This window comes from Dreissena polymorpha, chromosome 4, assembly GCF_020536995.1.
Source record: "Dreissena polymorpha isolate Duluth1 chromosome 4, UMN_Dpol_1.0, whole genome shotgun sequence".
NCBI lineage: Eukaryota > Metazoa > Mollusca > Bivalvia > Myida > Dreissenidae > Dreissena > Dreissena polymorpha.
Window position 1 is genome coordinate 113,587,465 of NC_068358.1, and position 23,842 is coordinate 113,611,306.

Genomic DNA, 23,842 nt, shown 5'->3' on the forward strand with positions numbered 1-23,842 from the left:
GAGTTAAAAACACAGTCTACCTGACAGTATTTCCAGGGAGTTAAAACACAGTCTACCTGACAGTATTTCCAGGGAGTTAAAAGCACAGTCTACCTGACAGTATTTCAAGGGAGTTATAAACACAGTCTACCTGACAGTATTTCCAGGGAGTTAAAAACACAGTCTACCTGAGAGTATTTCCAGGGAGTTATAAACACAGTCTACCTGACAGTATTTTAAGGGAGTTATAAACACAGTCTACCTGAGAGTATTTCCAGGAAGTTAAAAACACAGTCCACCTGAGAGTATTTCAAGGGAGTTATAAACACAGTCTACCTGAGAGTATTTCCAGGGAGTAAAAAACACAGTCTTCCTGACAGAATTTCCAGGGAGTTATAAACACAGTCTACCTGACAGTATTTCCAGGGAGTTAAAAACACAGTCTACCTGAGAGTATTTCCATGGAGTTAAAAACACAGTCTACCTGACAGTATTTCCAGGGAGTTAAAAACACAGTCTACCTGACAGTATTTCCAGGTAGTTAAAAACATAGTCTACTTGACAGTATTTCCAGGGAGTTAAAAACACAGTCTACCTGACAGTATTTCCAGGAAGTTATAAACACAGTCTACCTGAGAGTATTTCCAGGGAGTTATAGGCCAGGATCCTATCCCACAGCAGTAGCACCTGGTCACTAGACAGGTAGCCAGAGAACGCACGAACAAGCCACTTGAACGCTATCTTCAAACTGCAATACACACAAAAGCCAATAAGACCTCTGTTCAATAGCTAAAACTGTTGAAACAAAAAAAATGCAACTGTAGGAAAAAAATTATTTACCTTATATTCATGAAAGCATTGGAACCATGGCCAGGTGTTCCTTTTTTTCCACATCCATTCACATATTAAGTTATAAAGTAAAAAATATTATTAATATTTGGATATAATTTTAAATTTATTTAATTCTGTTCTTTGTTTTTAGCAATAGATGACTTTCAGAAGTATACCATCTATACCCGTAGTTGTGAAACATATAAAATATCTACAAATGCAAACATACGGCTGGCATCCGACAGACTTGAGATAGAAGAACAGTTCAGCTTCATGTGTCTGGAGCAGGTTCTCAAACAACAGACTGAGACATACTATACCCTGAAAAACAAACATACTGAGACATACTATACCCTGAAAAACAAACATACTGAGACATACTATACCCTGAAAAACAAACATACTGAGACATACTATACCCTGAAAAACAAACATACTGAGACATACTATACCCTGAAAAACAAACATACTGAGACATACTATACCCTGAAAAACAAACATACTGAGACATACTATACCCTGAGAAACAGACAAGTGAATGTGAGCTAGAAAATATGAGCAAAGCTTTGGGAAAACCAGACTTAATCCATGTGCCTAAAGTATCGTCTCTAGATTAGCCTATGCGGACTGCACAGGCTAATCTGGGACAACACTTTATGCACATGCATTAAGCCCAGTTTTTCCAGAATTCCTCTCCCCTATATACTACCTGTGTATGTGATGAGATGCTGTGAAGTCTAAAGAAGAAGCGAGTGTAGATGGCACGGAAGGCATAGTACAGCTTCACAGGCTCCTTGTACAGGTAACACAGGGGGGCAACTGAAATGGGCACAACAAACCTTGTACAGGTAACACAATAGGCACCTGAAATAGGCACAACAAACCTTGTACAGGTAACACAGGGGGGCAACTGAAATGGGCACGAACCTTGTACAGGTAACACAGGGGGGGGCAACTGAAATGGGCACAACAAACCTTGTACAGGTAACACAGGGGGGCAACTGAAATGGGCACGAACCATGTACAGGTAACACAGGGGGGAAACTGAAATGGGCACAACAAACCTCGTACAGGTAACACAGGAGGGCAACTGAAATGGGCACAACAAACCTTGTACAGGTTACACAGAGGGGCAACTGAAATGGGCACAACAAACCTTGTACAGGTAACACAGGAGGGCAACTGAAATGGGCACAACAAACCTTGTACAGGTTACACAGAGGGGCAACTGAAATGGGCACAACAAACCTTGTACAGGTAACACAGTGGGGCAACTGAAATAGGCACAACAAACCTTGTACAGGTAAAACAGGAGGGCAACTCAAATGGGCACAACAAACCTTGTACAGATAACACAGGGGGGCAACTGAAATGGGCACAACAAACCTTGTACAGGTAAAACAGGATGGCAACTGAAATGGGCACAACAAACCTTGTACAGGTAACACAGGAGGGCAACTGAAATGGGCACAACAATCTCATGTTTTTATTACATCTGTAAAGGATGTTGAAAATTTATGGCTGAATAATACCTTTATTGAGATAGGCTTCAATCGATTTAAATGACTTTCATTTAAACCCAAATTAATATATTCATTTAATGATATTTTAATAAATTCATGCATTAAGGTTACAAAGGGTAATATTGGCGAGCTATACATTAAAGGAATATGCAAAAACTGTCCGATGTGACAGGGAACTTGAAGTAAGCAACGTGAGTTTGGCATGCAACAATTCCTCTTGATTTGATAATCATGTGTGCCAATTTATTTTGCCATCTCATCATGTCGACAAAGTTGGGAACTGGACACATACTTTATAAGCGGTGCTCTGTGAAAAGGGGGTTTAATGCATGTGGGTAAAGTGCCATCCAAGATTAGCTTGTGCAGTCTGCACAGGCTAATCATGGACAACACTTACCACTTTTATGATTTTTTTTCTTTTAAGAAAGACTTTTTTTAGCAAAAATCCAGTTAAGGCGGAAAGTGTTTTCCCTGATTAGGCTGTTTGGACTGCACAGGCTAATCTGGGACGACAGTTTACGCACATGCATTAAACCCCCTTTTCACAGAACAGGGCTCATATAGTTCTTCTATTCAGGTATGAGAATGAAGCAAACTCTCCACTGTCCACTGTGATACTGACATCATGAGAATGAAGCAAACTCTCCACTGTCCACTGTGAGAATGAAGCAAACTCTCCACTGTCCACTGTGATACTGACATCAAAGTGAGTGACATGACTTTGAATGTGACTGTCCTCTAGATATGATGATCATTTGTGTAAATTTATCTTGAATTTTTACCATGCACAACAAAGTTATGAGCCAGACATGAAATGTCCCACACAAATAAACATGTTGCAGTAGTGCAGTGGATATGGGGCCCGTCTAGCGACTGGAAGGTTAAGGGTTGGTTTGATCCCCACTCTGCTAGCATTCTTTAGATCTTCCCCCCAAAAAACAAAATTTAGTACTGGTTCTTCCCAGGAAACAGCCTCAAGAGTGTCTCAATAAGCCAAAGTTTTGATGCAATCAAGATCAAATAAATGGTTTAAAATAACTAACACAAACAAACGCACAAGACAATGGTAACACTATATACCATTCTTCCATTATCAAGAACAAATAACATGTCTTACAAAAAGCATAGGACTAGGGAAAACCATAATTGGCAACATGTACACTGCAAACCCTTGAAATAGTATACATTACTTTCAATACATTTCAAAATCGTGATATAAATCATTCATCATACTTGTAAAGCAGTGGAAAGGTATACCACAATCACATTACATTGAAAACCCTTAGAGGGCATTCATGGTTTATAATACATTGCAAACCCGTTATAGTGTATACACAATGTACTATACATTCCAAACCAATTACATGGTATACAAAACTAACCATACAAACCCTTGCTAGGGATACACAACTCACCATACATTGCAAACCCATGGAAGGGTATCACTCCGTTTGGTGGGTAAACCACTGAAAAGTTCTCATCGCCCAGTTTACCACGTATATACGACTTGGGAGGAGAGGCACTGTTCCTGGCAAAGTGACTCAGAACCTCCGTGTCCCGCGTGAACGGCAGCAAGATCTGCAGAAAGACAACATAAACAGTGCTCCAGCTAGGTCTAAATTGAAGGGTAATCCGCCCTGCCCTTCCGAACCTCCCCCCCTGCCCTTAAAATTTTAAATTTTTTTACATACTAGTAATCATAATTAATAAATGTCTTATAACATTGTAATTAATTTATTCCTCATTGTATACATGATATTTGAATTGTTTAATAATAATGGGAATTATATATTCTATTGAATGGTTTAAAAATAATGGGAATAATATATTCGAACAATTATTAATGACCTTTTAATTAACATGCAACAAGAAGCATTCCAGAAGCGCCTACACACACGCTCGAAAGTGCCCTTTTGACAAAATAATGCACGTCGAAAGAGCCCTTTTGACAAAAAAGTCCCCCCTGCCCTTTTCAAAACTTAGCTGGAGCACTGATAAACTACATTGTCCCCCCTGCCCTTTTCAAATCCTAGCTGGAGCACTGATAAACTACATAGTCCCCCCTGCCCTTTTCAAATCCTAGCTGGAGCACTGATAAACTACATAGTCCCCCCTGCCCTTTTCAAATCCTAGCTGGAACACTGATAAACTACATAAGACCTAGCTGGAGCACTGATAAACTACATAGTCCCCCCTGCCCTTTTCAAATCCTAGCTGGAACACTGATAAACTACATAGTCCCCCCTGCCCTTTTCAAATCCTAGCTGGAGCACTGATAAACTACATAGACCTAGCTGGAGCACTGATAAACTACATAAGACCTAGCTGGAGCATTGATAAACTACATAAGACCTAGCTGGAGCACTGATAAACTACATAAGACCTAGCTGGAGCATTGATAAACTACATAAGACCTAGCTGGAGCACTGATAAACTACATAAGACCTAGCTGGAGCACTGATAAACTACATAAGACCTAGCTGGAGCATTGATAAACTACATAAGACCTAGCTGGAGCACTGATAAACTACATAAGACCTAGCTGGAGCATTGATAAACTACATAAGACCTAGCTGGAGCACTGATAAACTACATAAGACCTAGCTGGAGCACTGATAAACTACATAAGACGTAGCTGGAGCATTGATAAACTACATAAGACCTAGCTGGAGCACTGATAAACTACATAAGACCTAGCTGGAGCATTGATAAACTACATAAGACCTAGCTGGAGCACTGATAAACTACATAAGACCTAGCTGGAGCACTGATAAACTACATAAGACCTAGCTGGAGCACTGATAAACTACATAAGGCCTAGCTGGAGCACTGATAAACTACATAAGACCTAGCTGGAGCACTGATAATCTACATAAGACCTAGCTGGAGCACTGATAAACTACATAAGACCTAGCTGGAGCACTGATAAACTACATAAGACCTAACTGGAGCACTGATAATCTACATAAGACCTAGCTGGAGCACTGATAAACTACATAAGGCCTAGCTGGAGCATTGATAAACTACATAAGACCTAGCTGGAGCACTGATAAACTACATAAGACCAATTGATTATTAAGCCTTGCTCTGGGAAATCCAGGCTTTATACATGTGCTTAAAGTGTCCTCCCAAATAAGCCTGTACAGTCCTATAAGCACAGGCTAATCAGGGCTGACACTTTCCGCTTTAATTGAATTTATCGTTAAAAGGAAGTCTCATCTTAACAAGAATCCCGTTAAGGTTGAAAGTGTCTCTGATAAGCCTGTGCATACTGCACATGCTAATCTGGTCCAACACTTTGAGTGCATGCATTATGAACCGTTTTGTTGTCGCTAATACAGCTTTCATAGGGGTTTCTGCTCAAAACTTTGTTATTTGGTTTGGAGTTCTTGTTAAACTCATCATCAGATATCTAATTTTGCCTGTGCTATACAATTTGCTAACTTCTGGGCATTTTAGTCGCAATTTGAGAAACTTGACTTCATACATGTGTGTTAAGTGTCATCCCATATTAGCCTGTGCAGTTTTCACAGGCTATTCTGGATGGTAGTTTCAGCCTATATTGGATTTTTGTTTTGAAGAGACTTCCTTTAAGAAAAAAAGTTCCATAAAAGCAGAAAGGACGTCGCTGATTTGCCTTTGCTGGCAATCTGCCAGAATGAGGCTCAAATGTATAAAAAAAACAACATAATATTCATATAATAATTGTATAATTATTTCCCAATTAACATGCTGTTATATGTCTCTGATTCACATGTATATATTAACAACATGTACACTCTTTAACTATCGTGATGCTATCGTCAGGATGGCTGTTACTAATACAGGATTTAAAGAAGATTGGCTCATACATAACTGTGCCCAAAACTTTTGAATCTGGTTTTCAGTCTTTTTTTCAACTCATCATAAGATATGCATCATCAAAATATTCCACTTTTCTATACAATTTGCTTACTTAAACATTGCTAAAAATGCATTTTCTGTCAAAACATATTGCACCCAGTGTAATACAATATAAAAAACTATTAAACTTACTTACCTGATATAAGAAATCTTCAAACACAAAGTACTGGTCATCATTGGTGGCGGTTAACTTCACATCCTGAAAACCAGGAAGCAACAAAAATAGAGAACAAAGTTGGAGAACACGTGTTGGGAACTACATGGGGTCACGTTTTTTTAGTTGAAATACTATACAGTTTCTTAATTCTGTTGTAAAAAATAGTCCAAACTAGGATTTGTATGGGTTAAGTATTACAAAAGATCAATTGCATCTAAGTTTTGGCTCATAATATCATAACAAGAAGAGTATATACATTCAACCTTCAACATAATATGTCACAGTCCTTGTCTAACAGCAAACTTCTAAATAAGGTATTTATGCAGAACGTTTTGCATAAGACAACAAATAAATGTGACCTCTAGAATGTTCACATGGTTTTACTAGTCTTATAACGTCCATGCCAAGAACAGAACCATTTTCTTTCCTAGCTGTGATTTCATTGGCAGATATGCTTCTGATTGTTAGGTAAAAAATGTGACTTCTAGAGTGTTCACAAACTTTTAACTCCACATGACCCAGCTTGGAACTAGTCTAAGATTTCATTGGGACAAATTGTCTATGGGACTTAGTTTGATGCAGATTTGGCAGCAACAAATGTGGCCTCTAGAGGGTTCATAATGCCAATATTGAAGAGGCACAACAGACAAAAAAGGCTTATTAAAATGTGTAAGTAATACAGATATGGTAACAATGGATGTTTATAAAACTTGTGTTCCCCCATAACTTGCAGCAAACACCTCCACATTGCATGATTGTAGGTCAAAGCGTTCTCTAGATATCAGGTGTAAACAAATCATCTAGAACCCACTCATCTACCAACTGCCCAAACAATGGAGATATGCAGAGCAATTTACCCCCCACCCCTCCAATATTTAAAAATAGAGGGGGATAATTATTTACCATTAAGTTTAGTTGACAGATAAGTAAGGTGGTGATTCCTCTGCAGTAAATTTACTAAATACAAGATTCGTCATGCTAAAATTGTTTTTTATCCCAATAAAGCCAGGGTAGCTCCATACCAGCCTGGTCAGGAGCTACGATGTCTGCTGACAAGACCATGAAACCTTGAGTGACTTAATATGTATAGGGTACCTCCTGACTTCTATGATTAACCCTTTCCCCCATACGAAGCAAAGTGAAATGGCTTTTGCAAGCAGCATAAAACCAGAACAGCCTGCGAGTAACTCGCAGTCTGTTCAAATTTTATGCTGTTTGCTGCTCATCAGTATCTAAAGGTTGGAACTGAAATATTTAAAACTTGGATTTAGTAAGAAATACATCATTTCATCATGTCCGTAAAAAGCTTACAGAAAAGTCAATACCAGTTTTCCATTGGCATCAAGCACTTTCAAAAATTAACATAATAAATGTATTTCTACAAAAATAATAGCATTCAATTATATTGTTTGACTTATTTTTTGTGGCTTGGGGTAAAGCACCAGAAAATACAAATATCTTCCACTTTGGCTGCACTTTACCTTGTATAACAAGTATCTTACACTATGGCTGCACTTTACCTTGTATAACAAGTATCTTACACTATGGCTGCACTTTACCTTGTATAACAAGTATCTTACACTATGGCTGCACTTTACCTTGTATTACAAGTATCTTATGGCTGCACTTTATCTTGTATAACAAGTATCTTATGGCTGCACTTTACCTTGTATAACAAGTATGTTATGGCTGCACTTTACCTTGTATAACAAGTATGTTATGGCTGCACTTTACCTTGTATAACAAGTATCTTATGGCTGCACTTTACCTTGTATAACAAGTATCTTATGGCTGCACTTTACCTTGTATAACAAGTATCTTACACTATGGCTGCACTTTACCTTGTATAACAAGTATCTTACACTTTGGCTGCACTTTACCTTGTATAACAAGTATCTTACACTATGGCTGCACTTTACCTTGTATAACAAGTATCTTACACTATGGCTGCACTTTACCTTGTATAACAAGTATCTTACACTATGGCTGCACTTTACCTTGTATAACAAGTATCTTATGGCTGCACTTTACCTTGTATAACAAGTATCTTATGGCTGCACTTTACCTTGTATAACAAGTATCTTACACTATGGCTGCACTTTACCTTGTATAACAAGTATCTTACACTTTGGCTGCACTTTACCTTGTATAACAAGTATCTTACACTATGGCTGCACTTTACCTTGTATAACAAGTATCTTACACTATGGCTGCACTTTACCTTGTATAACAAGTATCTTACACTATGGCTGCACTTTACCTTGTATAACAAGTATCTTATGGCTGCACTTTACCTTGTATAACAAGTATCTTACACTATGGCTGCACTTTACCTTGTATAACAAGTATCTTACACTATGGCTGCACTTTACCTTGTAATACAAATATCTTACACTTTGGCTTCACTTTACCTTGTATAACAAGTATCTTACACTATGGCTGCACTTTACCTTGTATAACAAGTATCTTATGGCTGCACTTAACCTTGTATAACAAGTATCTTACACTATTGCTGCTGTTTACCTTGTATAACAAATATCTTACACTATGGCTGCACTTTACCTTGTATAACAAGTATCTTACACTATGGCTGCACTTTACCTTGTATAACAGGCTGTCCACCAATAGATCATGAGCAATCACATTTGCCTTCAGTTGTTCATAGTATAGCACATCCTGAAATATAGCATGGGCAAAACATGTGAGCCACGATCTGGGAAAATGGGGCTAAATGCATATGCGTAGTGTTGAAATAGATTAGCCTGTGCAGTCCACATAGGCTATTCAAGCACTACATTGTCTGCTTTAAGAAAATTATTGCGCAAAGAAAGTCTCTTCTAAAATAAAATCTATTCTAGGCAGTAAGTGGTGTCCCAGATTATCCTATGACTGCAAAGGTTTATCTGGGACAACACTTAACGCTCATGCATTAGGGCCCGTTCTCACAGAACGAGGCTTATATCAGGTTTTATTTTTGGTATGCACAAAATCATACCTGCATCAACAGTACTAAAGAGTTTTAGTAGTAAAAATGATGAGAAAACAATAAAGTTGTTACGAAAACTTATTTCAAAGACACCATACCACTGCTAATTACTTGGAAACACCCAGAAGGTGTTGTTTGGTTATGGAATATATAAAAATACATGTGTACATCAACAGAACAAAGGGTATTTAAAAGTTGTTTTGCTACAAAATATAATTGGAAATAACCACAAATGATAAAGTCTAAAGTTTGAAGTGGATCACAAAACAAAAAAATAACAGTCATTGAAGATGACAAATATCCCAACTATCGCTCATTTTGAGCAGGTTCACCAATTAAGTATAGATCAAATTAATTTCAAAACTTTCTTGTTTGCTTCTTCATATTGACCAAGCACAATCACAAAAAGATTTATCAAATCAATTTTTTTAGTTAAAGCAAACATAACTATGCAAAAAAAAGTTTCACATTCATCTGCACTTTTAAGTAGAATAAACAACACTCACAAAATTTCACTTTCATACATAGAAAACTGTTTTGGAAACACATTACATATGTATAATGTGGTAAATGTCCATCAGACCAATTAGGTGATTCCAAAAAATTCTACAAACTTTCTTTGCATGGGTATGAAAATGAGATTGTAAAAAGATTTTTTACAGATTAAAACCAGCTATGTTTTAATAAAATAACTTAATAACCTGAACTATTTCAAGAAAATGTGTACCTATCACGGTATTTTCATAATTGGTCTGGTGTCCTTCAAATTGGTAATTGTATTTGACAAAATTAAGCTAATGGGAAAAAAAATTTGTTATTTGCTATTGATGTTTCGGTCAAATTTGTTTTAAAATGCTATAAACCATATATGTAATAAGATGTAAATACATCAATTTAAAAGACAATACATTTGTACTAACATTAATATTTCACATTTCACTAAAAGTCTAAATTTGTTATCCGGAAATTGTTCTTTTTGGCGAATTCAGATCAAAATAATATTAAAATGGTCACCATTTTAGGAAAACAGACATTTATATGCCTAAACAAAGCACACCAGCCCCTTACAAATTCATCAACGTTAATTCCGAGTATCTGACTCCAGAGGTCCTCGCGCAGGCTAACAGGGCAGCCCTTCTTGGCGTACTCCTGGGCTATCGGACTGTGCTCCGCTTGCAATACTGAAACATAGGACTCTTGTTCTAGGAAACCTGGGCTTAATGCCGGTGCGTAAACTGTGCTCCCAGATTGGCCTGTGAAGTTTGCACAGGCTAATCAGAGATAACACTTCCAACCTAATTTGGATTTTTGCAAAGAAGAGACTTCCTTTAAACAAATAAAAAACATAACAGTGGACACAAATATTCCCTGAATAGCCAATGCAGACTGCACAGGCTAATCTGGGACAATACTTTACGCACATGCATAAAGCCCAGTTTGTACAAACGAGGCTCATTAACAAGCAGATGGTAACAAGAATTTATCTCAATGCAGGATAGTGTTTCTTGTGTTTATTTACCAGTATTTCTTCAATTTAACGTAACATGATACATAACACATTATTTTTTGGGGTAAAATTCTTTCTTTTGAATGTATGATATCGAATGAAAACTAATTGTTAAGGATTTCTAGTTCATAGGTTAGGTTTCGATAAAATTACACAATTTCAGCATTTAAGAATTTTAGCCATGGCAATGTAGCCTACAGACCCAGGCCACACCATAAACGTAAACCACCATCTTCACAAACAATAGAAAATAAGTGTGTATCGAACTTTAAAAAAAAGAGTTTATGTTAAAAATAATATATGTATCACAATTTAAAATCTTTTAACTCTCTATAAACCGTAATAAGTACTTAACCAACATGAACACACCTTTCTTGCCAAGTTTGACCCTGTCGCTATCAAACATGTCAGCAGGAATGTCACTGCTGTCATCCACCCCTGTCTGACACTGGTTGATGGCCATATCACTGTACAGTAACCGCTGGAATACATCAAGAAAGACAATAAAAAAAACCGCATCTGGGAAAATAGGGTTTAATGCAAGTGTCCAAAGTGTCCTTCCAGCTTACCCGCGCAGTACTCACAGGCTTATCGGGACGACACATTTAGCTTTTATTGAATTGACCTTTTTAAAGGAAGTCACTTCTAAAACAAAAATCCTGTCTAGTCGGAAAGTGTCCTCCCCTCAGAATTCACATTCTTATCTGGTTCAACACTTTTATATCACATCCATTAAGCCCCAGTATGCAAGTGAGCGTCTCAAGGCAAATAACTACGGATGCAACAGGTTATAAAAATCATAAACAGGTTAAACTTTTACTGTAACCAGTTTTTAATGGTTTAACCTAAAAAGGAAATTTTTAAAAGTATATTTTTACAAATGTTATGTTGCTTTTACATGTAGAAAAGATTGCTTGTGTTGATTACATAAGCGGCCATATCAGTCTCTTAATAAAATAGTATAAAAACATGTATTTCAATCATTTCTAAAAGTATGTCAGATTTTTTTTTCTTGCTAAAAGTACATGAGTAAAAAGAACTACACAATGTTATCCCACTTTAAAAGCGAATTTGGTTGATTAAAGCCGCGTTGATTAAATATCATCTATAATCAACGGCAGGAAACGACGTCAATATTTCGACAAAATGACGTCATAAATCCAGCGAAATTATCGAGTCAAACTAATTTTGTTTAAACAAAAAAGTTTACAAAATAAAAAGTGGGATAAAAAGAATAATAGATTAGCGTTGATTATAGATCAACACCAAGGCTCGTGCTTTTTGTTTTCTAAGCCTCGCATGATAAACCTGATCTATAATAAACACTAACCTATTATTCTCTATTTCATTTTCATGTGGCATCATATTATATTGCCCTGTTTGTTACATTTGCGTCGTTTCTTTGTTCATTCCATTTTAATTTTCTGAACTCAAGTTCCTTTAATATCAAGTTTTTTCTCTTTCAAGCTAACGTAAAGAGGTTGGTCAAGTTTGTTAATCAAAACCTCATCACTCCTTATTATATAATAATAAAGGAGCCATGCTCTGTGATAAGGGGGTTTAATGCATGTGTGGAAAGTGTTGTCCCAGATTAGCATGTGCAGTCTGCACAGGCTAATCTGGGACAACACTTTCAGTCTAAACTGGATTTTTTCTAAGACGATACTTTTTTTAAACAGAAAATATCATGAAAGTGGAAAGTGTTGTCCCTGATTAGCCTGTGCAGATTGAACAGGCTTATCTCGGATAACACTTTACACACATGCATTAAACCCCCTTTTCACAGAGAACTGCTCATATTTATCTGTTACTAGTTTTGACAGTTCTGTTACTAACCAATCTATTGATACTGCTCAGCTTCAGCGGCAGTTGCACAAGGCCCCACAGAGTATATGTCCTGAAACAAGTATGATGTACATAACAACTGGAAAAAGTAAGCACATTATGAGCTGCATTTTGGAAAAATAGGTCTTATGTCATATGTTGACAGCCTAGCTACAGACAAGCCTGCACAATTGCGCAGTCTTGTAAGAGGTACACTGTAAAGTCACTCAAGGTTTTATGGTCTCATTAGCGGACAAGGTAGCTCCAGACCAGACAGCTCAAATGTGCAGGCTGGAGGAGCTACTCTGGTAGCATGTGCCTTAAGACCCATTTTTGCATGAAGGGGCTCACATGTAGCAGTAGTAATGAAAATAAAAATCTACTATTAAGTAACATACAAAAGTTGGTTATAACCAATCTTCCCATCTAACTAGAGTTGGCTTTCAAAATAAGTTTGCTTTGTATATATCTCATAACCATTGTATTCTTTGAAATAGCTGTATAGTTAGTATAATGAGAATGTCATCCACAACTCTACCTACCCACTGGAGTCGCCGGCATTGTAGTTGGGGTTCTGAAGACACATAATCACCTCCAGGAAATCTTTTGGAGCGTACACGGGCCGTATCTGGGTCAGGTCTGGTGCAAATGAAAATAGAGAAAATTAAAATGAACCATGCTCTGTGATAAAGGGGTTTAATGCATGTGCGTAAAGTGTTGTCCCAGATTAGCCTGTGCAGACTGTCCCAGATTAGCCTGTGCAGGGACGACACTTTTCTCAAATAATTGAGTTTTGTTAAGAAGAGACTTTCTTGAAACAAAAAATATCATAAAAGTGGAAAGTGTTGTCCCTGATTAGCATGTGCGGGATAGTGTGGGATGACACTGTAGGCACATTCATTAAACCCCCTTATGGGCTTATGTGGGACGACACTGTAGGCACATTCATTAAACCCCCTTTTCACAGAGCACGGCTCAATTGGTTTTACAAGAAAAATCAGGAATACAAACAATAAGCAATCATAGGACACATCATCATTATGATACCATTTGAGCTGTTATCTGGGAATACCAGACTTAACATATGTGCGTACAGTATAGTCCCTGATTAGACTGTGCAGTCTGCATAGGCTAATCAGGGACAACACTTTCAACAAGAAATTAATTCTTACTAAGAATAGACTTCCTTCAAACATAAAAAGATCCATAAAAGCTTAAACTATTGTCCCTGAATTGTCTGTGCTAATCTGGGACAATTTATGCACATGAATTAAGGCCATTTATTTTACAGATCAACTCACTTTAAGAACAATTAATGCCCAGCAAAATCATCTTGTGCTCTGTGAAAAGGGGTTTTATGCATGTGCTTTAAGTGTCACCCAGATTTGCCTGTGCAGTCTGCACTGGCTAATCAGGATGACATTTTACGCACATGTATTAAATCCGCTTTTCACACAGCGTGGTCCAAATGATTTATATAAAACTCACCAGGTCCATCAATGCCAAGCTCTGTCCATCTCCCTGCCAATTCTTTCTGCTCCTTTTCTGGACGCTGAATAGAAAATAGAACAACAAATTTTAAAAAATACATTAATTTTGTACTATAATATGAACTGTGCCAAGCCAAAATGGGTCTTAAGTGGCAATAAGTGGCCAGTGTAGCTACAGGCCAGCCTGTGCATTAGCACAGTCTGATTAGGACCTTGCCATTCCACCACCAAGTCTTGCGAGGTTTTGTGGTCTCTTGAGGGGACAGGGTAGCCCCTCACCAGACTGTGCCAATGCACAGGCTAGTCTGGAGCTATGCTGGCTGCATATGTCATAAGACCCAGTTTTGCATGACCAGCATTATATCATATTATAATTATGAAGCTTGTTCTTGAAACTGATATTTTCTTGTAGTTCATATACATATATGTTTAAAAGTTACAGTATGATAATTGTATTGGTCAAACATAGTATATGTGTTATTTCCTAATGTGATAAGATGAACAGAGGCTGAAATACAGAGAATAACATATCATGTATACTTGTAGAAATAAATCATAATTTGAAAGTCAGCATGATGTAGTAACGGTACATGTGACATACCTTTCTGGCTAGAGGAATATTCAGCTCTGTGCACATGCTATTTAAACTTTTTAGAATCCTCTTCTCCCAAGCTTGCTGAAATGCATGTTTCAATATATCTACATGACATGTATTTGGCCTTTAAAATAGGTACGACCTACGCTCTGGAAAAATATAGTTTGATGCATGTGCGTTAAGTGTCCACTCAGATTAGCCTGTGCAGTCCGCACAGGCCAATAGGGGACATCAATTTCTGTTTTTTTAATGGATTTTTTTTGCTGAAAGGAAGTGTCTTTTAAACAAAGATCACTTGAGGCAGAAAGTGTGATCCCTGATTAGCCTGTGCAGACTGGGACCACATGTTATGCATTAAGGCATGTTTTCCAAGAGCTGGACTCAGATCCATGTAGATGCTTATGACAATTATTAAATTATGACAAACAGATATTTATGCTATAGTTATATCTGCTGCAGTACTGTTGTTAACTGTTCACTACTGCTGGGTTTTTTTATTGTTTTTTGTGTGTTTTTTTTATTTGCACAAAGTACGGAATCAAATTTATGATGATTTATTGAATACTGAAAACTAAATTTTATACAGTAGACTCTGCCAATACCGGACTCTCGGAATACCGGAACTCTCCCGATTCTGGACGGTCGGGCCAGTCCCGTATTTTCTCCTTCTATTTCTTTGTTAAAAAATGTTGAATAAACCGAACTCTCTGAAAACCGGAAACCGGACGGGTATCTCCGTAAATTTTGTCATTTTCAACGTAAAATACATTGAGTATACCGGACGGTCTAAATTCTCAAGATGCCCGAGGCGTGAAAATAACAATACCTAGTCGGCAAAGCGAGTGCGGTGTCACATTTTGCTCGCGCAATTATCGATAATCGGATTAAACAAACCATAAAGGTGTCAAGTCGTTACCGCGCTATGGGATTCCTATTAAGTAATGTAAACAAACTGTGAATGTCTATAATAGACGTGCGGTAACACCAAAAAGTGATTGACTCGATCGTTTTATTAATTATTTATTATCGCCTATGATAAACAATTTAATTAAGAAATTAATGCATGCCGTTGCGACGATCACTTTCTTGTGATCTTCTCGGGTATTTTAAAAGATTTTATAGCCATGTTTTTAACGCTGAAATGGTTGTTTGTTTGTTTGTCAGATAAACTGTTAGAAATATGACTGTTAAATATCCATCCATCTGTATTTGCTTTTAATCGATTAAAAACACATTTTTTAAGAATGCAATTAACATCATCAGTACCTGCGTACAGTTATCACATGGTACATGTAAATGTATACGGTTTGTTTTATTTAAATGTGATTCTATACACAATGAATACCGTGTATATTTCGGCAATATGAAAACTCTTGGTAAACCGGAACTCTCTGAAAACCGGACGATTAGGCCGGTCCCGAGACCGTCCGGTTTACAGAGAGTCTACTGTAATTTGTTTCACTTTTTTAATGATGCAGGAAGTTTCATATCTGACAAACATGATTCCTGCGTTCTTTCTCCAAAATGTATTAATTATGATTGTGTAGTTACTATGAATTGACCAATAGATACTTGTTTTTCAAAGACTGAGGTCAGCAATTACGGGATTATATTTCCATGGTGAACAGCAGAATATGGTTTCACATGTCAAATCAATTTACTTCAAACAACCTGAAAGATACAACCTTGTGCAAACATCTCTTGACAAACAACCTTTGACAATCAAATTTGAAGAAAAAAACACGAACAAACAACTTGGACAAAAAAAAATTTGTACAAACAACCTTGGGTAAACAACCATGAACAAACAAAATTGTACATATTAGTTTGGAAAAAGAACCTTCTACACAAAATCCCGTACAAACATCCTTCGTCAAACAACCGTGCAAAACCAACATTGGACAAACAAACTTTGACAAATAACACCAGACAAACAAACTTGCATAAATTATCTTAGAAAAATATCCTTAAAACAAACTGACAGAAAAAACATTAGACAACCAATCTTTGACAAACTAATTTGGACCTTAAAAATCTGAATCACAGAGCAATAAATGTTTTCTACTTAGATCCAAGACACCATTCCATACCTGTGCTTTCCTAAGGTATAGCAGCGGTTCTTTGATATGTTCTGCGGGTGTGGCCTGGGGGTGGGAGCTAACGGGGTGACTCAGCAGGTACTGGTAGATCTCATTCCTCAACTTCCTTTCCCAGCCTATAAAGTAATATTTTATATATTTTATTATGAATCTTTTCTAAGCTTATAATGCCTTTTTTATTTCCTTATTAATAATAGTCATCACCTTGATTGACTGCAATGATAACACAAGTCCAAGTATCAAATATTTTTTTTAAATGGCAAAATAATTTGAGTCGTGTTCTGAGAAAACTGGGCATAATGCATATGATTAGTGTCGTCCCAGATTAATCAGGGACGACACTTTCTGCTTTCTGCTTATATGACATTTTTCGTTTAAATGAAGTCTCTTCTTACATGTTGCAAAAATCCAATTTAGGCAGAAAGTGTCATCCCTGATTAGCCTGTGCAGACTGCACAGGCTCATCTGGAACCACACTTTACGCACAAACATAATGCCCAGTTTTCTCAGAACGCAACTCATATGCAGATAACAATTATTCATGCCCAGTTTGTTTAATAACACATTCTTAAATAATTCATTTTTGTTCATAAAACAATCGGTTAAATCCTGATTCCTATAAGCCTTAGTCACTCATTCATGTTTCATTCCTCACCCAACAGCATCCTCAGTAATGTCAAAAGTCAAGACAATGTTAGTCATGATGGTCTAGACATTAATTTTTTTTTAAAAGACCTCACAATGTCATAACTTTGAAGCATGAAATCTGACATGTGTCAATTGCAATATTCACATTTTTAATGTGCATAAGTGGAGTAATTATTCATAATAAAAAGCATTCCTATTTGACTACGAAAAGGTTTGTTCCAGACAACCCAACAGCATTTTCAAAACGTTTTATTTCAGTTGTAAAAACTGGGCTTAATGCATGTGCATAAATTGATGTCCCAGATAAGCCTATGCACAGACTAATCAGGGCGGACTCTTTCTGTTTTATTGAATTTTTCTTTTAAAGCAAATGAAAATCTATTTTAGGTGGAAAGTGTTGTCCCTGATAAATCTGTACAGACTGCATAGGCTTATCTGGGACAATATTTCATGCACATGTATAAAGCCATGTTTTTCCAAAGCAGGGCTTATTAATATTCTATTGTAGCTCTATCTGTAGGCTGACAGGAGCCACAATCAAGAATGCATGACTAAAAAATTGATAATAATTATTCATTTTCTGGTATAAAACTGGTGAAAAACAAAACAAAGGAGTAGCATCATGCAAAAATTAGTTTCGGGTCTGATGCCATGTGCTGCCAGCATAGCTCCAGGATAGCCCGTGCAATTGCGCAGTCTGTCATGGCCTACACCTGTCATACTTGTGTCAGTGTAGCTTTACGCTCCAGACCAGGCTGCATGAATGGGCATGATGTTCTGGAGCTAGGCTGGCCTCATAAGACTTATGACCAAATTTTGAAGATTTAATTAGAAGACTCACATACCCGAAGCAGCTAGCCCACTTTGTACACCTTTCTTTAATTCTGAAACTCTAACAGACGTTTTAGAAACCTCTGTCTGAAATAGAAAAAAACACATTTATAGCAAATAAATAATTCTGTAAATTACAAGTTTTGAATTTTGGAATTCCTAACAATTTGTTAATCAATAGTTAAAATTATATATATATATATATATATATATATATATATATATATATATATATATATATATATATATATATATATATATATATATATATATATAATGTACTTATTAGCTTTCATAGAACTACTGGATTAAGAATCATAGGGTTGGATATCTTTCAGATTGAAACAGTTACGTATTGATACGGATCTTCAGTGACAATTCAATATTTTTCACCATACAAATAATGATACAAATACTGCCAATTAAAGATAATTGACAATCAATTTCTATGTATTCTATTTATTTGCCTAGAATTATTATTACACTAAATATATTGTAGTACCTTGGATGTAGTCTGATTTAAAAACAACACTTGGTCAGCCAAAAAGATTTTTAAGTGAAAACTATTTCTGTTTTTACTAACAACACACTTATAGACAAATAGGAATCAACCATGTTCTAGAACTATCCTTTTGTGATATTACAGACACAAATTATTAAAAATATCCATCACAAAAGTTACTTCAGATAATCAGCAGTTTTATAAAGAAAAATCAACATTTTATAACAGAGGTAAATAATAACATTCAACAGTGGTCTTTAGGCCTAAATGAACCATACATTTGAAGCGTCGACACTAACGGGAGTCCAAGATTCATTTAAATGAGACTCCGACACCCTGTTTTTGTGTCAAGGGAGTCCTTCAGACTCCTTTAAAATAATCTTTGAATAAAAAAAATCCTTTTATTTCCTTATTCGTTTCGCAAGATCAGAATGTCTGAACTTTTGTGCATCCGCAAAATGTGCCACTTATCATCCTGCTAAGCTTGAACACGATGAACAAAAACAAAAGAATCAGAAATTATTTATTTTGGTTCCCTGTTGCTGTCCGTGAATGTAGTAATAGGGAAACATGCAAACTATGAAACTCCGAATCGCTGATCGTGGCCGTTTTTTTTCCTGATGTTTTGCTAGAGTAAACTAGCTTTGCCAAAAGTCTCTCATTACTATAACAAGAGCACCCCATAACGGGTGCCAACGCATTTTTTAATAAATAGAAGCTTGTCAGATTTTTTTTATTCATTTTTTTGTAGAGGTCACAGTGACCTTGACCTGTGACCTAGTGACCCCAAAATGGGTGTGGCATGTAGAACTCATCAAGGTGCATCTACATATGAAGTTTCAAAGTTGTAGGTGGAAGCACTTTGATTTAAGAGCAAATGTAAAGGTTTTAGCACGACGCGAACGGCGGACGAGGAGCTGGCTATGACAATACCTTGGGGTTTCTCCGAAAACAGCCGAGCTAAAAATCACCACAATACCCGAAATTGTTTACACTATGTATGTTTTGTGGCCTCAAGTTACTGAAGACGGGACTGGCTGTGAATCAGTTAAGCGTGAATAACCTGTGTCACTTTCAATAGATGATTTCAGTGTTTTTTTCCAGTTTGTAGGCATTGTCATACCAACCACATTAATAGGTTCCTATGGTGTCTTCTCCACAATTAAATTGTGGCAAGTTACTTAAGAGACTGATGGTGGAAACCGGGTGTAATCTTCATCATGACATGGAAATGGTGCTTTTCATGCATAATATTGTGTAAACAGTTTTAATTTTATGTTTTCATGGTGTAAGAACGCAATGATGACATTGAAATAATATTAAAATTATATTGCGTTGCTCAGTTTCCACGTTGTTAGAAATATTATGAAGAGTATATAAAAAGCAATGACAAATGTAGGGCTGTTACGTGATTTGTAAACAATGATGCTGAGGTAACATATAATGTAACGTATATAATGTCAAGGTTAAACAAGCAATCATAACGCATAATAAAAAATAGAATATATAACCTTGCAATGCGTTAAACAATTTTGCAATGTGATTGCAGATATTTAACAGTTGTCACTTAGCACTTTAATCTGAAAACAAAACTAAAAGAAAAAATTTACACTTCTACATTACATTTCATGGATTGACATGTGTGATGACCACCTTAGCTAGGAGATGGTGCTAAATATGAGTTAAGCATTTTTACAGTCACTGTCATTTTATGAGATGTTATTGATTTGGCACAGCATTTTTAACTGCTCTTTATCATGATGTTGCCTTTCATCCAAAACAACAGCCAGAAGCGGCATCAAATGCCATTTTCAAACCATCTCCACTAATGCATTAGAAATAATATGAAGACAGTCGTCACCTGTGCTGCATTATGAAGGTCCGTGTAAATCTTCGAAGACTTCAAAGATTGCAACAAATTCTGCACATACCCAGGTGAAAAATGGGATTCCATTTAATCAAAACAAAGTAGCTCGTATACGTAGATTTATTATAAAATACTGACATTGAATCAAGTTGTTTTTGAGGTTTTAGGGAAATTAAATCATGTTGAATTTAATGTTATAATAAGTGAAATATCTTAGGAAAAAAAACAAAAAGGCAACGCCAATTTTGTTTACATCTCCAATAAGTTAAGAGTGCATTCCCTTAAGAGCGCAAAAAGACTCTACCCAATCGTGCATAGGCTACAATACACATATTTAAATTTGGAAATTTCAAGCATCTTCTTGCCTCATTTTACAGTGATACTGTGAGCCTGCTATAGAATATTAAAAGCTGCACGGGCACATGCAGATTTCTGCTCTTCACAAAACCGCCCGTTGTATTTCTAACGTGCGGACATGTAATACAGTATAAACACGACTAAATATAATAACTCCATATCAATTTTCCTTAGGGCGTCTCATGATAAAACAAATTATATTAAAACGTTATTATTTAACAAATGTAATACACTTGTAATCAATAATAACATATACAAAAATAATTCGACCTCTGTATTTAGATGTTTGTTATGTCCTTCCGCGCCTTAGGCTGCTTTTTGGTGAGGACCCGGATGGTGTCCAAGCACTCCTACCAAATAAACTTACTATACGCAGTGTGGTTATTACACTCAGACAGGTCTACATGCACGCACGCACGTACACACAAACATAACCCACCAACACCCACACTACCCCTGAAAATATAATAATTAAAATAATAATAGTAATAATAATAATATTTTTGATGATGATGATGATGATGATGATGATGATGATGATGATGATGATGATGATGATGATGATGATGATGATGATGATGGATGATGATGATGATGATGATGATGATGATGATGATGATGATGATGATGATGATGATGACGATGAAGATGACGATGACGATGAAGATGACGATGACGATGACGATGACGATGATGATGATGATGATGATGATGATGATAATTAATAAAAAAAATTATAATAGTAATAATAATAATAATAATAATAATAATAATAATAATAATAATAATAATAATAATAATAATAATAACAATAACAAGAAGAGGAAAAGAAGAAGAAGAAGACGAAGAAGAAGAAGAAGAAGAAGTAAAGAAAAGAAAAAGGGGAAAGAGAAAAGGGAAAAAGAAGAAGAAGAAGAAGAAGATGAATAAGAGAGAAGAAGAAAGAAAAGAAAGAAAGAAAGAAAATGCATATAGTTTGGATCAGGCAGGTTCTTTCTAATCCATTATGTTTAATACTTTACACATTTAATTCTTAAAATAAGGTTTTACAATAAAATTAACTTTACTTGAAATAATGTATTTCAAGACAGAATGAATAAACTTCAATATCACAACAACCCACACAATAAACCCCCGGAAATAAACCAACTTAGTTCTTTATTGTTTGAAACAACAATCTGCTCTCCTAATCGGGGGTATATAAAGAGCAAAAGGTAAGTTGACCATATATATATACGTCTGTAAATTGCCGACGTTAAACGAAATCCTAAAAGCCCAAGATACCAGGCCCGTAGCCAGAGTTTTGAAAAGGGGGTGCGAATTTTCCCATCAACGATTGTCATTGAGCAACGAAGTGGCGTGGCGGTAGGTGGGGGAGGCGTTGTCCCCTTCCTGTAATCGGGGGTTTGGAGGTTCCCCCTCTAGAAAATTTTGAAAATGAAAAGTAAAATCCTGCATTTTGGTGGCTTTTTATCTGAATTCAGAGACTGAAGTTATAGAGCATTTTTATATGAAAATTTACATTAATTGACTATACTCAGTGACTGATCGACATGAATATGATATAACATACATGTTTTCCCCACTGCCGTTTCTCAATAACTACCTTTTTTTATCAGTCACGGAAATACATTATTTTATACCCGAAGCTAGTATGCGCGCACACACTTTGTTAACATATGCAACAACATATTGATAGAATATAACATCAACAATTAGAACGGTATACAATATTAATATATATTGGATTCTTGATGTATTTTACCATTCCAAAATTCTACCATTCCTAAATCAAGCAAATTAAAAGGAAATCAAAACAACTGTTTGTCTGCTACTATGGATAGTACCCGAGGCCTAGCATTGCTCTAAACGTGCTAATAGTGTTTTGTACAACAAACACTGATTAACATAACTGGGTCTTCTCTTATCTGCATCAATACTAAACATTAATAAAAATGTTATACCTGGTTTCTTGTATTTAAAAAAAAATATTTTCAACAAATAAGTTATTATTTTCAAAACGAATTTCAGAATAGAACAATTACGGCTTCATGAAGACCCTTTAACCACAAACTACTGGTCCTATCGTCTCAAAGCCATTATAAATGTATAACAGGACGTTGCAGAAAAATATGGACTTATTTGCCCGTATGTTCAAGATCCGTCACAGTTAATGAACATTTAACGTAAATGTCCACCTGATCATATATGTTATAACGTTTTTAATTCATTATTACAACTGTTTCAGAGTATGAAATATTTCCTAGTGTCAAGTTTGACATAATTAAAACATTGTGGGCAGTTCTGTATGTGGAACAGAACAGATGCCATAAGGTGTTGGTAAACTACAAAAAAAGCTGCATTGCTTTGTAGAAATGATTTGTTTTCTTGCCATACAACAACACAAAATTTATCCTGTCTTGAGCATAGCTGATATTTTTTGTCTGAAAACCCTTAAGGTGATACGAAAATGGTTGTACGGGGATATAACAAAAATACAACGCAGTCTGTCAAAAATGCTGTGTATAATCGTTACTTGTTATAAATCGCGGTATAATGCAAAATTATTAACCAGTGACTCATTAGTCTTCGGCAATAGTCGACGGGTGTCTTTTGATTTCCGTCATTTTCGGAAGCTGGCATAACATTCCGTTAATAATAATCTAAAATGTTCTCTAGCTGTTTCCTGTCGGTAGCATATTGAATTCAAAATTACTGTAACGCTTAAATACGAATACTCAAT

General features: G+C 36.1%; 1 protein-coding gene across 1 annotated transcript in view; it reads right to left on the minus strand.

Moving 5' to 3' along the window:
* LOC127878025 (TBC1 domain family member 19-like) overlaps positions 1–21,032 on the minus strand; it is a 28,641-nt gene extending 7,609 nt beyond the window's left edge. Inside the window, exons 1-15 of the mRNA XM_052424415.1 lie at positions 20,737–21,032; positions 18,388–18,460; positions 16,886–17,010; positions 14,802–14,876; positions 14,199–14,262; positions 13,253–13,349; positions 12,723–12,783; positions 11,256–11,367; positions 10,448–10,560; positions 8,995–9,069; positions 6,373–6,435; positions 3,749–3,911; positions 1,520–1,629; positions 1,040–1,131; positions 612–727 (exon numbers count right to left, since the gene is read on the minus strand). Of these exons, the coding sequence (XP_052280375.1) occupies positions 612–727; positions 1,040–1,131; positions 1,520–1,629; positions 3,749–3,911; positions 6,373–6,435; positions 8,995–9,069; positions 10,448–10,560; positions 11,256–11,367; positions 12,723–12,783; positions 13,253–13,349; positions 14,199–14,262; positions 14,802–14,876; positions 16,886–17,010; positions 18,388–18,460; positions 20,737–20,829 (1,432 nt within the window). The 5' untranslated portion in view covers positions 20,830–21,032. The remainder of the gene's footprint in view (positions 1–611; positions 728–1,039; positions 1,132–1,519; positions 1,630–3,748; positions 3,912–6,372; positions 6,436–8,994; positions 9,070–10,447; positions 10,561–11,255; positions 11,368–12,722; positions 12,784–13,252; positions 13,350–14,198; positions 14,263–14,801; positions 14,877–16,885; positions 17,011–18,387; positions 18,461–20,736) is intronic.
* Between the last annotated feature and the right edge of the window lie 2,810 nt (positions 21,033–23,842).